This window comes from Lampris incognitus, chromosome 1, assembly GCF_029633865.1.
Source record: "Lampris incognitus isolate fLamInc1 chromosome 1, fLamInc1.hap2, whole genome shotgun sequence".
In the NCBI taxonomy this organism is placed as follows: Eukaryota; Metazoa; Chordata; class Actinopteri; order Lampriformes; family Lampridae; genus Lampris; species Lampris incognitus.
The window spans coordinates 53,699,478-53,713,626 of record NC_079211.1 but is presented as its reverse complement, the minus strand read 5'-3'; the positions used below and the strand labels follow the sequence as shown (position 1 = coordinate 53,713,626).

The 14,149-nt window shown below is 49.6% G+C and overlaps 1 protein-coding gene across 2 annotated transcripts in view; it reads left to right on the top strand.

The window, feature by feature from the left end:
- Positions 1 to 12,349, top strand: part of atg2a (autophagy related 2A) — an 88,436-nt gene extending 76,087 nt beyond the window's left edge. The window contains exons 33-42 of one of the 2 annotated variants that reach the window (XM_056283868.1): positions 921 to 1,160; positions 1,752 to 1,853; positions 3,537 to 3,621; positions 4,203 to 4,356; positions 6,003 to 6,072; positions 6,915 to 6,997; positions 7,214 to 7,335; positions 7,505 to 7,659; positions 9,425 to 9,583; positions 9,766 to 12,349. In XM_056283868.1, coding sequence (XP_056139843.1) covers positions 921 to 1,160; positions 1,752 to 1,853; positions 3,537 to 3,621; positions 4,203 to 4,356; positions 6,003 to 6,072; positions 6,915 to 6,997; positions 7,214 to 7,335; positions 7,505 to 7,659; positions 9,425 to 9,583; positions 9,766 to 10,002 — 1,407 coding nt within the window. In that variant the 3' untranslated portion in view covers positions 10,003 to 12,349. Of the gene's footprint in view, positions 1 to 920; positions 1,161 to 1,331; positions 1,450 to 1,751; positions 1,854 to 3,536; positions 3,622 to 4,202; positions 4,357 to 6,002; positions 6,073 to 6,914; positions 6,998 to 7,213; positions 7,336 to 7,504; positions 7,660 to 9,424; positions 9,584 to 9,765 lie in introns of those variants that run through there. The other variant, XM_056283876.1, reaches the window with a different exon arrangement.
- The last annotated feature ends 1,800 nt before the right edge of the window (positions 12,350 to 14,149 follow it).

Below are 14,149 nucleotides of genomic sequence, written 5' to 3'. Positions count from 1 at the left end.
AACACCTGACACCAAATGATACCCTGGTGACAGATCTATCACCAGAAATAAAAGACGTTCCACTGGACCATCAGTACCACACTCATCACTTGTGCAAACTGTGATTCTGGCTGACTGATTAAGGGCCCAGACACACCAAACCAACTAGCAGTGATGAAGGCCGACCGTTGCGTCGCCTCACATCGCCTGCCGTCTGGGCCAAAAAGTATCACTTGAACACACCGCAAAGACTACAGCCGATGGCCCTGATACGCTAGCTTAGCACTGATTCACTAAGCTGAACAGCCAATCAGAGGGCTCTCTCTCACGACGGGCTCCGCCGATTCAACATGCTGAATCAGCCAAACAGCTACTGACAGGTCCGACTAGTCCCGACGATGTGGGACACACCACAAAAACTAGGGTCACCCACGGCCTGACATTGGCCGACCGTTGGCCTGGTGTGTCACGGCCCTAACTCTGGAAACATTCTTATTATTTGTTTATTTATTTATTTATTTAAATTATTATTACTAATTTTAATTTTTTATTATTTAATTTTTATTTTATTATATATTACATATATATTATATTGTAATTAAATATATATTTATTAAATTTAAATGTTTATTTATTAATTACATTTTCATTTTATTATATTATAATTATTCATTTATTGTTTTATTTTATTATTATATATTATAATTAAATATATATTTATTAAATTTGATTGTTATATTTTTTATATATTATTATATATAATTAAATATATACTTATTACATTTTATTACATATATTATTTATCGTATTTAACCTTGCACGTTTATTTAAAAGCCCTGCTCAGCCTGTAGCATCATAGCATGATACAGGTGAGTATCGCTGTCATTCTCAGGTTCAGCATCTCTCTCTGAAGGATTTTTCCCTCCCGGTTTCTCCCCCAGGTGTCCTTCCAGCATGAGTCCTACACAGTGGTGGTACCAGGGCAGGAGGGTGACATATCGGCGGGGGACGGCGCTCGGTCGGGTGCAGCCGCTGGCCCGGGTGGGGAACAGCCTCTCTCCAGACAGGTTTTCATTGTGCAGGAGCTGGAGGTGCGAGACCGGCTGGCGTCCTCACAGATCAACAAGTTCCTCTACCTCTACACCAGCGAGAGCATGCCCCGCCGTACCCACTCCAACATGGTGAGGGGGCTTTTCTCTGTCCTCACCAGGCCTTTTTTGTTTTAACTTATTCTGCTGAGATATCAGATAAATTGGGGGGTGGAGGGGTCTTTGCACACAGCTTCATTTGTAACCTTTATCTGAAGTGAAGTGACCAGATGTAGTAAATCCTCCTCCTCCTCCACCTGACAGGTCAAAACAGATGCAAAGAGGTATTTTCAAGCTCGGGTTGACCCAGCAACCTTCTTTTTTTTTCTTTTTCTTTTTTTTTTGGTTTGATCAAGTCCAAGCAAGTGAGGACAGAAACTACAGGATCGTGCTGTGATTCATTTTCTCAGAAATCACGCAGTTCACTCCATCAGTCATCAGTCTGTAGTCAGTCAGTGTGAATATCCTGGTGAGAGGTTATTTCATACTATTACACAAACACAAAATCTTAAAGAGGGGGACAAAGGCACGAATCAGACGGGGAGCAGGTTCTCTCACGACATCGATAAGGACGTGCTCGGCATGTAGACGTAGCTTCTGAGATGATGACAGACGTATTATTTGGTGGGTGTAATGTTGATGGGACAACAATATCAGACAGTGACTGTGGTTTGTCTGTCTCAGTTGACGGTGAAGGCTCTGCAGCTGTGTCCGGAGTCTGGCCTTGGTGGACCGGAGTGCTGTCTCAGGGTCAGCCTGCTTCCGCTAAGACTCAACATTGACCAGGTACCACCAACTGCTGGGGTTAAACACGAGCAACTGTGGTTGAACCCAGGTCATTCATGTTGTAGAACCCAGGTCATTCATGTTGTAGAACCCAGGTCATTCATGTTGTAGAACCCAGTACATTCATGCTGTAGAACCCAGGTCGTTAATGCTGTAGAACCCAGGTCATTCATGTTGTAGAACCCGTTCATCCATGTTGCAGAACCCAGTTCATTCATGTTGTAGAACCCAAGTCATTCATGTTGTAGAACCCAGTACATTCATGCTGCAGAACCCAGGTCAGTCATGTTGTAGAACCCAGGTCATTCATGTTGTAGAACCCAGTACATTCATGTTGTAGAACCCAGTTCATTCATGTTGTAGAACCCAGTACATTCATGCTGCAGAACCCAGGTCAGTCATGTTGTAGAACCCAGGTCATTCATGTTGTAGAACCCAGTACATTTATGTTGTAGAACCCAGTTCATTCATGTTGTAGAACCCAGTTCATTCATGTTGAAGAACCCGTTAATCCATGTTGCAGAACCCAGTTCATTCATGTTGTAGAACCCAGTACATTCTTTTTGTAGAACCCAGTTCATTCATGTTGTAGAACCCAGTTCATTCATGTTGTAGAACCCAACTGGATTATCAGTACACTAATAACCCAGTTCATTCATGTTGTAGAACCCTACTGGATTATCAGTATACTGATAACACACTTGGGGGGTCCTATTCGATTTATTTTATTTCACTTCACTTTACTGTTTTTATTCCTCCCATATACTCTTCTTAGGCGAGTGTTCTCCTGTTTTTGTATCTTGCAAATACAACAGTGTAAATTGTATATGTGTGATTGAAAATATGTAATTATTATTCTTCAATAAAATATTTGGAAATGTCTACCAACACGGGGATCACCGGTTCGAATTCCCGTGTTTCTTCCGTCTTGGTTGGGTGTCTGCAGGTGGGAAGCCGGATGTGGATATGTGTCTTGGCCGCTGCACTAGCGCCTCCTCTGGTCGGTCGGGGCACCTGTTCGGGGGGGGGGGGACTGGGGAGAATAGCGTGATCCTCCCACACGCTACATCCCCCTGGGGAAACTCCTCACCATCAGGTGAAAAGAAGCGGCTGGCGACTCCGCATGTGGTAGTCTGCAGCCCTCCCTGGATCAGCAGAGGGGGTGGAGCAGCGACTGGGATGAGTGGGGTAATTGGCCGGATGTAATTGGGGTGAAAAAAGGAGGAAAAAATCCAAAAGAAAAGATGAAAAAAATATTTGCGAGGAGACACTGGCAGTCATGCGGGAATTCACAGAACCAGGGTTACCTTCGTAACTTCTCTGTAAAAGACAATTATCCATTGTCTGTAAATGTTCTCATTCATCCAGGTCATGGTTATCCAAAGGAGTTGAATCAAGTGCAACTGGACTTGGTATATATCCATGAAGACGTTTTGCCTCTCATCCAAGAGGCTTCCTCAGTTCGTGCCTTTCTGACTAGACCTTTCAGACTAGCTTGGTCTAGTCAGAAAGGCACGAACTGAGGAAGCCTCTTGGATGAGGCAAAACATCTTCACGGATATATACCAAGTCGAGTTGCACCTGATTCAACTCCTTTGGACAATTATCCATTGCAGAAAAATATATAATAAGAAAAATGAAAATGGAGGCCAGTGTATGAACCTGCTGTTTCTCTCCCTGCAGGATGCTCTTTTCTTCCTGAAGGACTACTTCAGTAATCTGGCCTCCTCCGTTAACCCCTACCTTCCTGTAGACCCAGCAGCTGAAGGTGAGCCTTCTCTCCCAACCAGTCCAACACGTGTCCCAGTCATTTTATGTGAAGGGCTGCTCGTGCTGCTGAGCTCGTGTGTCAGACAGCAGTGAGGTCAGTCATGCAGGGTACTTATGTCAGCGAGGCTCCTGGCTTTGCACTGGACCGCTGAGGACTGAACAAGTGGTTGACCAGACATCAGTATCATTTGGTTCCGGTTTTTAGGGCAGTGTTTGTTTTAGAAATGACTTGTTCTCTGGCATGAGGGTGTTATTCCATCTGTCCATCCATTATCCAAGCCGTTTACCCCAATTGGGTCATGGGATGCTGGAGCCCATCCCAGCAGTCATTGGGCGGCAGGAGGGGAGACACCCTGGACAGGCCGCCAGTTCATCACAGGGCCAACATTTTCACATCTAGGGACAGTTTAGTAGGGCCGGGTCACCTGACCTACATGTCTTGGGGCGTGATTTAAGACTCTGAGAAGTGACTGACTCTTGTATTTTTGTGTCGAGGAGGTGGCCTGTCCTTACATTGTGCTCTACTGTCTTATCCACTGTTGTCTGTTGTCTGTTTTCCGTCCACCCGTGCTTTCCCAGCCAAGGCAGAGCCCTCCCAGAAGGCCTCTGAGGAGACTGAGTCAGCTGGTGGCCTGGGACCCGACCTCACCTCTTCTGTTGAAACCACCTACAGCGAGCAGAGCTCCTCCTCTGCTGGCTCCACATCCTCGTCTGACCAGCCCATCTATTTCCGGTAGGAAACGCTCCCTCCTCACCCCACAGGGTGGCGTACGGCTTTATATTGGTCCATTAAACACCCTGCAAGTGGCACTGTGATGTTAGTGCACCAAACCAGTGTATCATATCATGCACTCGAAGCTGTGAAATGTAACTTTTTTTTGTTAATTTTCCCCCTTTTTCTCCCCAATTGTATCTGGCCAATTACCCCACTCTTCCGAGCCGTCTCGGTCGCTGCTCCACCCCCTCTGCTGATCCGAGGAGGGCTGCAGACTACCACATGCCTCCTCTGACTCATGTGGAGTCACCAGCCGCTTCTATTCACCTGACAGTGAGGAGTTTCACCTGGGGGACGTAACACGTGGGAGGATCACACTGTTCCCCCCACCCCCCACCCCGAACAGGCGCCCCAACCGACCAGAGGAGGCGCTAGTGCGGCGACCAGGACACATACCCTCATCCAGCTTCCCACCTGCAGACACGGCCAATTGTGTCTGTAGGGACGCCCGACCAAGCCGGAGGTAACACGGAGATTCTGGTGATTGGTGTGATTGTCGTGTTGGCAGGCAATGGAGTAGACCGCTACGCTACCCGGACACCCGAAATGCAACATGTTAAATGGTTCACTATAAGAGGTGGTGGGAGTACACAGGGCCATGAAGGTATTACCTTGCCTGACCTGCCATGTTATGAGTGGCAGTAGCGGTTTTGGCAGGCCGCTAGTCCATCTGCACCAACCAGTGGGCCAAGTATGGCTGTGTTCCAACCGCCACTCACTCAAGTCACAGCCTGTATTCAAGTGACCAATCAAAAAAGGGGAAACATCTGCCGCTCTCCATCCCACCCCCACCCCAAAGTGCCACAAACCAACTCGACGCGGTGGGTGACTGACTGCTCGTGAGCCGGGGGGAAATCAAAATTGCACTAGTCGCAGCTCTGTGCGCATAGAACCGTATTTTTTCACACAAAACATAAATACTTCCGGTGTCCGCGTGGCGTGGCGGTCTATTCCGTTGCCTACCAACACGGGGATCGGCGGTTTGAATCCCCGCGTTACCTCCGGCTTGGTCGGGCGTCCCTACAGACATAATTGGCCGTGTCTGCGGATGGGAAGCTGGATGTGGGTATGTGTCCTGGTTGCTGCACTAGCGCCTCATCTGGTCGGTCAGGGCACCTGTTCGGGGGGAGGGGGAACTTGGGGGGAATAGTGTGATCCTCCCACGTGCTACGTCCCCCTGGTGAAACTCCTCCCTGTCAGGTGAAAAGAAGCGGCTGGTGACTCCACATGTATGGGAGGAGGCATGAGGTAGTCTGCAGCCCTCCCCGGATCAGCAGAGGGGGTGGAGCAGCGACCGGGGTGGCTCAGAAGAGTGGAGTGATTGGCCCGATACAACTGGGGAGAAAAAAGGGGGGAAATACCAAAAAGAAACATCCCATAATGCGTCCTCACACAGTTGCTGCTCCGCTTAGTCGCTCCACAACTCCATTCAGGTTGTGTGTATGGAACTATATGGACACCGTGGTGGCGGCAGGGTCGCAGATATGAAGGCGAGGCATAGCTTATAAGAAGTAACATCAGCCAACCCTGCTGGGGGAAAAATAAAAGCTAGAGGAATAACAGGAAATAGTCATTAGTTGTATGGAATTCACTTCTTCTTCCAGGGAGTTTCGGTTTACCTCTGAAGTGCCTATCTGGTTGGACTACCACGGCAAACACGTTGCCATTGAGCAGGTGAGCTGCACCCCAACACTACCCATCAGCCCGCTCTCGTTCAGGCCTACAGACATGCATTCAGCTTATCCCTTAACCAGGTTTCATGTTCTCACACACACACACACACACATACATACTGTCCTAGGTAAATGTTATTATTAGCATTTATCTAGTATTACCTAACATTACCATTTCCTTAACATTAGTAACACCATTATTAACTGTGTGGTTAATGACTACTGACGTGTTCTCATGTTACCGTGAGTTGCAGTTCAGTTTTAATGTTCTGAATATGTGATATGAATTAAGTTTGAAATAATGACTTGGTGATAGACTGAATGGGTGAGAGGTGGCATGGTGGCGCAGTGGTTAGTGCAGTCGCCTCACAGCAAGAAGGTCCTGGGTTCGAGCCCCGGGTAGTCCAACCTTGGGGGGTCGTCCCGGGTCGTACTCTGTGTGGAGTTTGCATGTTCTCCCCGTGTCTGTGTGGGTTTCCTCCGGGGGCTCCGGTTTCCTCCCACAGTCCAAAGACTTGTAGGTCAGGTGAATCGGCCATACTGAATTGTCCCTAGGTGTGTGTGTGTGTGTGTGTGGGTGGGGGGGGTGGGGCTGTGATGGCCTGTCTAGGGTGTCTCCCCGCCTGCCGCCCAATGACTGCTGGGATAGGCTCCAGCATCCCCGCGACCCTGAGAGCAGGATAAGCGGTTCAGATAATGGATGGATGGATGAGAGAGAGGAGGGATCACACTCACCAGAAAACCTGGAAATATGTGACGGCGTTTTGCTGTGTATGAAATAAGAAAATTGGTTGCGCACATTAAGTTTCCACTTTTTACCCTTTGACATGAACTTTTCTTTAGGGAACGTTTGCAGGGATTCTGATTGGCCTGGCCCAGCTGAACTGCTCCGAGCTGAAGCTGAAGAGACTCTGCTGCAGACACGGGTACCAACACAACACTTGATCAGTACTACCTACACAACACTCGATCGGTACAAAGATCCTGAGAAGTGATACTGGAAATCCTGGGCCCAGAGAGTTGGCCCTGAATGACGTTGTTATATGTTGGGATTTGTAAAGATATTGTTGGGATTACAGGAATGATAAGTGGAGGACTTTCTCTATTGACTTCCTGCTCCTTCCCTATCCTGTCCCACCCAGTCTTCTCGGTGTAGACAAGGTGATCCAGTATGCTGTTACAGAATGGCTGTCTGACATCAGAAAGAACCAGCTGCCGGGAATTCTGGGAGGTTTGGGCCCCATGCACTCTGTCGTTCAGCTGTGTGAGTGAAGGTTTCCTTGAGTCGTGACCAAAACGAACTGAAACTCCCAACATGTGCTTACATGTGACGAGTGACCTTGACATCTCCGCCTTGATTCTCTCATTTCATGCTTCCTTCCCTTGTCTGTTGTTCCCCATCCTCTTCTTCCTTGTTATTCATTTCCCTTTAGTTCACGGAGTGAGGGATCTGTTCTGGATGCCCATAGAGCAGTACAGGAAAGATGGACGCATTATCCGAGGCCTCCAGAGGGGGGCAGCGTCCTTCGGCACCTCTACAGCCTCGGCTGCTCTGGAGCTTAGCAACAGGCTGGTGCAGGCCATACAGGTACTGCTCACGAAGTGACTGGTTAGACCCCCACCAGCTAGGGGCACCTTGGAGAGGAGCTGCATGCTTTAAACTAAAGCCTTACACATGTAGCACTGGACCGTCCAGTCAGTCACATGTTTGAACCCCGATGATGCAATTTCATTTTTATTTCAGGGAAGAAAATCATGCTTGTTATGAAAGTTCATAATGGCTTAAAATGTGTCACAGACATTTCAGAAATGGTAAAAGTCATGATAAAATCTTCAAGTTTCTGTCTCACTCAGCATGTGCACTCCTGATAAGTAGTGGTTTCTGACACGGGGTTTTACAGGGATTACTTGTTGGTTGCACAGGAGTGATAGAGACCTCCGGCTTGGTCGGACGTTTCTGCGGTGGGAAGCCGGATATGGGTACGTGTCCTGGTCGCTGCACTAGCGCCTCCTCTGGTTGGTCAGGGCGCCTGTTCGGGGGGGGGGACTGGGGGGAATAGCGTGATCCTCCCACACGCTACGTCCCCCTGGTGAAACTCCTCACTGTCAGCGGCTGGCGACTCCACATGTATGGGAGGAGGCATGTGGTAGTCTGCAGCCCTCCCCGGATCGGCAGAGGGGGTGGAGCAGCGACCGGGACAGCTTGGAAGAGTGGGGTAATTGGCTGGATACAATTGGGGGGGAAACCCCCCCCCCCCAAAAAAAGGAATGATACAGATGCTGTCACATCAGACCGTCAGGTGGATCAGTTAGGGATGGGGTAACAGAGTTATTCATAGTGCTGTCTGTCAGTCCTGCTACACATAGCCCCTTTTCCACTACACAGTACTGGCTCGACTTGACTCGCCCTTTTTTCATTTTTCATCACTGGAAGGAACCGGCATTTTGGTAACCATTACCACTTTTCTGGTACCGCCTTTGTCGAGGTTCCAGAAACACCGGAGCGGGTACTGAAATCAATGCAGCTCTCTTGATTGGTCAGAGAAACGTGTCACCGCATCATCCATGCGCACATGGGATTTCACCCGGCATTTTTAAATACCGAAGCGGTCGAAGCGGCGTTATCTTAAAAGTACATTTTGAAATCGAAAACCAGGCGTCGCTCTGACAACCAGCTACACTGAGGGGGTACTGTTACGGTAATGGAAAACGACACAGAAGTGAGTTGAGTCGAGTTGAGCCGGTACCATGTAGTCAAGGCTCAGCATTTTCGGTTTTTATTTTCCAAAGCCATCCCGCATGCCAAATTTCGCCACAAGAGGACACTGTTACATAACCTCACACGAACAGGAACAACCTTTGGATCCGTGGAAACATAGAATCCGGGTGAAAATCAGTTTAAACCAATCTGCTCCTTTTAAGAAATCTGGGTATTTTTTGGTGAAAATCGGTAAAAAGCGAAAATGCTGAGCTGTGCCTGCAGTGGAAAAGGGGCATTGGTGCACAGTCCCTCCACAGTGCCTCAAACAAACGGCACTTCCTCGTGTTTGTCTGGTTAGTACGGTTGTGGAGAAGCACTAGCTGAGCACAAAGTCCAGTGCAACGGAGTGAGGTGAGAGGGAGGTAACACTCGTGTTCCTATCAGCTCTTTCAGAAAGCACGTAAGGGCTTCATTTTAATACACTATGAAAGCACAAACGTGTGTGTGGATCAGAGTTCAGTTGTGCGCTTTCACAGCTGTGTCCTGTACATCAAAATGAGGCTGGTGTGACGGCAGATCGTCTCTTACTATATACACACACACACACACACGTACGTGGTTAACGTTGGGTGTCCCTCTGCTGCCCCTGCAGGCCACAGCAGAGACTGTGTACGACATCCTGTCTCCCACGCCGCCCCTCACGCGCTACGCCATCACAGAGGGCCAGCCCCCCTCCAGCCGGCCCCGCAGAGCTCCCCAACCCGCCGACCTCCGCGAAGGTGTGGTCAAGGCCTACGACACCGTCCGCGAGGTGGGTGTTCTAACCTCCCCTACCCTGTCAGGAGGGAGGGAAGGGGATAGGCGACCTTGCTGGAACCCGAAGCAAAGTCCAGAAACCAGCAGTTACTCCCCGTCGGTGTCACACCTCCATGTTTCCGTGGCGTGCTTCTTACTCCCTCGCTCACACCTGTGGCCTCCTTTGTGCTTCCGCAGGGGGTGATCGACACCGCTCAGACCCTGTGCGACGTGGCGTCCCGCGGCCACGAGCAGAAGGGTATTCCAGGTGCCGTGGGCGGCGTTCTGCGACAGATCCCACCCACCGTGGTCCGTCCCCTGATCGTGGCCTCCGAGGCCACCTCCAACCTGCTGGGCGGCATGCGCAACCAGATCAAACCGGACGCGAGGAAAGAGGACTTCTTAAAGTGGCGCACGGAGGAGAGCCAAGAGTGATCGCCTGTGTGTTTGCATGTGTGTGTGTTTGTGACGATGCTTTGGGAGGGAATCAAGGGATTGAACGTGTGTGTGTGTGCGTGTGTGTGTGTGTGTGTGGGTTTGTACGTACGGTGTGGCAACGACCGACTGAGGGTTTGTTCTAATGCAAAATTAAAGACTCAACTACTACTGCCATGACCAAGGCCCAGTAGTTCACATGGCTCCGTATTAGTGCACACACTTAGCTTACACCCTTGTTTCTTCATGATGCAGTCACAAAGAGCTCAGCAACCCCCCCCTCCCCCACGTCTCTGGTATATAGATTCTCCTCCTCACCCCCTTCACCCACTATAGTATATAGATTCTCCTTATCACCCCCTTCCCCCACTACATCTCTAGTATATAGATTCTCCTCATCACCCCCTTCCCCCACTACATCTCTACTATATAGATTCTCCTCTTCACCCCCTTCCCCCACTACATCTCTAGTATATAGATCATCACCCCCTTCCCCCACTACATCTCTAGTATATACATTCTCCTCATCACCCCCTTCCCCCACTATATCTCTAGTATATACGTTCTCCTCCTCACCCCCTTCCCCCACATCTCTAGTATGTAGAATCTCATCACACCCTTCCCCACTATATCTCTAGTATATAGATTCTCCTCTTCACCCCCTTCCCCCCCATATCTCTAGCATATAGATTCTGCTCCTCACCCCCTTCCCCCCATATCTCTAGTATATAGATTCTCCTCCTCACCCCCTTCCCCCCATATCTCTAGTATATAGATTCTCCTCCTCACCCCCTTCCCCCCTATATCTCTAGTATATAGATTCTCCTCCTCACCCCCTTCCCCCCAATATCTCTAGTATATAGATTCTCCTCTTCACCTCCTTCCCGACTACATTTCTAGTATATAAATTCTCCTCCTCACCCCCTTCCCGCACTACATTTCTAGTATATAGATTCTCCTCATCATGCAGACATCGCTGTAGCTCTCTGCTCAAGTCACCGGCATAACAGATAAAAACTCTGTGTTGTTTAAAAATATGCCAATCAGCGACTAGCCCCGCCCATCTGCGTACACGAGGGTCAGTAATTTGGGGGGGGGTTGGAATATGTCCACATGTGGGGGTACACCTCCCCCACACCAGAACAGTGAAGACATCGATGACTTTAGAGAAGGTTCCTGTGACTAAAAGCCTTACACAGGTTGTTAGGACTGTCGGCTTTTCACCCTGACCTCACAACAGCTACTTCCCATAATGCACCCTTCCCCCTAGTGTGGTCATTTGTGCCATAAAACTTGCTGAGTGTCCTTTGTTTTTTTCTTATTTGGAACTAGTTTGTGTTGCCTCCAGATCCTGTCAGCGTAATGCGTACCGTCTCGTATTCATTCATGTACTCGGTTATGCCGACTGGAGGAACCAGTTCAGACAGATCCTCATGAGGACCGTAGCACGGTGAGTCTTCCTCATGCTACATAGAGGTTAACTATAGCTCCATCGTTTCCATGGAACACTGTCTACAGACCCACAGCACAACGGCCTGCTGATGGCAGCACCTTGCTCTCTTACTGATGCCCCTTTTCCACTACATGGTACCAGCTCCACTCGACTTGTTCCTTTTCTATTCCTGGAAAGTACCGGCATGTTGGTAACTGTTACCACTTTTCGGGTACCGCCTTTGTCCAGGTTCCAAAGAAACTGGCACGGGTACCAAAGTCAATGCAGACCAGCTACACTGAGGAGTACTGCTACGGTGATGGAGAACAACACTCTGCGAGTCCAGTCCAGTCGAGCCGGTACCATGTCGTGGGAAAGGGGCATTGGAAGCACTTCACCATACTTTGTGTCTCTGTTGCGTTCAGATCCCGTTTCTGTCAGGCGATCGGAGACTCGTTCTGGCCTTTGAGTTAGCCCGCCATGCCTCCAGAGCCACCGCCCACTTCTTAGCTGCCTTTATTTCTAATTTCATGCTTCTGTTTTGTTTCCTTTTTCTAATTTTGTTAAACATTAGTGTCATACTCATTTATGTGAAGCAGGTGGATGCGGTGGTGACGGAAGAAGGCAAACTGGGGTTTGGTCGTAAAAGCATTTTACATTTTTATCTTTTTTTGTTTTTGTTAAGTGCAAGGGATTTTTGTCCCAGTGCGCATGTGTAAAGGAATGTGTGTGTGTGTGTGCTTGAGAGGATGAGTGTGTGCACATGCACACTTGATGCATGTTGTGGGGGAGACGAGTAGGTGATACTTGTAAAGCCTCTTGTGTGTAATTACTATTTACTATATCATAAACTGTATAATACAAAGACAACGAGTCAACAAAATTAATACAAAAATAAAAACGTGATTATAAAAACCTGAACAGGCTGTGTCGTTTGTCATTTGGTTTTGTAAAAGCAGTGGCGTTATCTTCTAGCTGTTGTGTTTATGTGGAGCGCGGTCTGGAGCTGCACCACCTGGAAGCTCACATGCCCCTGAAAACATCATTTGTGGGGCGGGGGTCTTCTTAAAAAACTATTAAAGATTTTATTACAACCCCTAAAGGGCATTTGATGGGCAACATTCAACAAGACAATATATAAAACTGAACCACACATGCCACGTGTTCTACAATCTACCACCGCTTCCGGCTGCCCTCGCTAGGGGGCGCCACAGCGGATCATCTGTTTCCATCTCTTCCTGCCCTCTGCATCTTCCTCTGTCACACCAGCCACCTGCATGTCCTCCCTCACCACATCCATAAACCTCCTCTTTGGCCTTCCTCTTCTCCTCTTCCCTGGCAGCTCCATATTCAGCATCCTTCTCCCAATATACCCAGCATCTCTCCTCCACACATGTCCAAGCCATCTCAATCTTGCCTCTCTTGCTTTGTCTCCAAACCGTCCAACCTGAGCTGTCCCTCTAATATACTCGTTCCTAATCCTGTCCTTCATCACTCCCAGTGAAAATTCTTAGCATCTTCACCTCTGCCACCTCCAGCTCCACCTCCTGTCTTTTCATCAGGGCCACTGTCTCCAAACCATACAACATAGCTGGTCTCACTACCATCTTGTAAACCTTCCCTTTAACTCTTGCTGGTACCCTTCTGTCACACATCACTCCTGACACTCTTCTCCACCCACTCCACCCTGCCTGCACTCTCTTCTCCACCCACTCCACCCTGCCTGCACTCTCTTCACCCACTCTACCCTGCCTGCTGTCTCTTCTTCGCCCACTCCACCCTGCCTGCACTCTCTTCTCCACCCACTCCACCCTGCCTGCACTCTCTTCTTCACCCACTCCACCCTGCCTGCTCTCTCTTCTTCACCCACTCCACCCTGCGTGCTCTCTCTTCTTCACCCACTCCACCCTGCCTGCACTCTCTTCTTCACCCACTCCACCCTGCCTGCTCTCTCTTCTTCACCCACTCCACCCTGCCTGCACTCTGTTCTTCACCCACTCCACCCTGCCTGCACTCTCTTCTTCACCCACTCCACCCTGCCTGCACTCTCTTCTTCACCCACTCCACCCTGCCTGCTCTCTCTTCTTCACCCACTCCACCCTGCCTGCACTCTGTTCTTCACCCACTCCACCCTGCCTGCACTTTCTTCTTCACCCACTCCACCCTGCCTGCACTCTCTTCTCCACCCACTCCACCCTGCCTGCACTCTCTTCTCCACCCACTCCACCCTGCCTGCACTCTTCTTCACCCACTCCACCCTGCCTGCACTCTCTTCTTCACCCACTCCACCCTGCCTGCACTCTCTTCTTCACCCACTCCACCCTGCCTGCATTCTCTTCTTCACCCACTCTACCCTGCCTGCATTCTCTTCTTCACCCACTCTACCCTGCCTGCTCTCTCTTCTTCACCCACTCCACCCTGCCTGCACTCTCTTCTCCACCCATTCCACCCTGCCTGCTCTCTCTTCTTCACCCACTCCACCCTGCCTGCTCTCTCTTCTCCACCCACTCCACCCTGCCTGCTCTCTCTTCTTCACCCACTCCACCCTGCCTGCACTCTCTTCTTCACCCACTCCACCCTGCCTGCACTCTCTTCTTCACCCACTCCACCCTGCCTGCACTCTTCTTCACCCACTCCACCCTGCCTGCACTCTCTTCTTCACCCACTCCACCCTGCCTGCTCTCTCTTCTTCACCCACTCCACCCTGCCTGCACT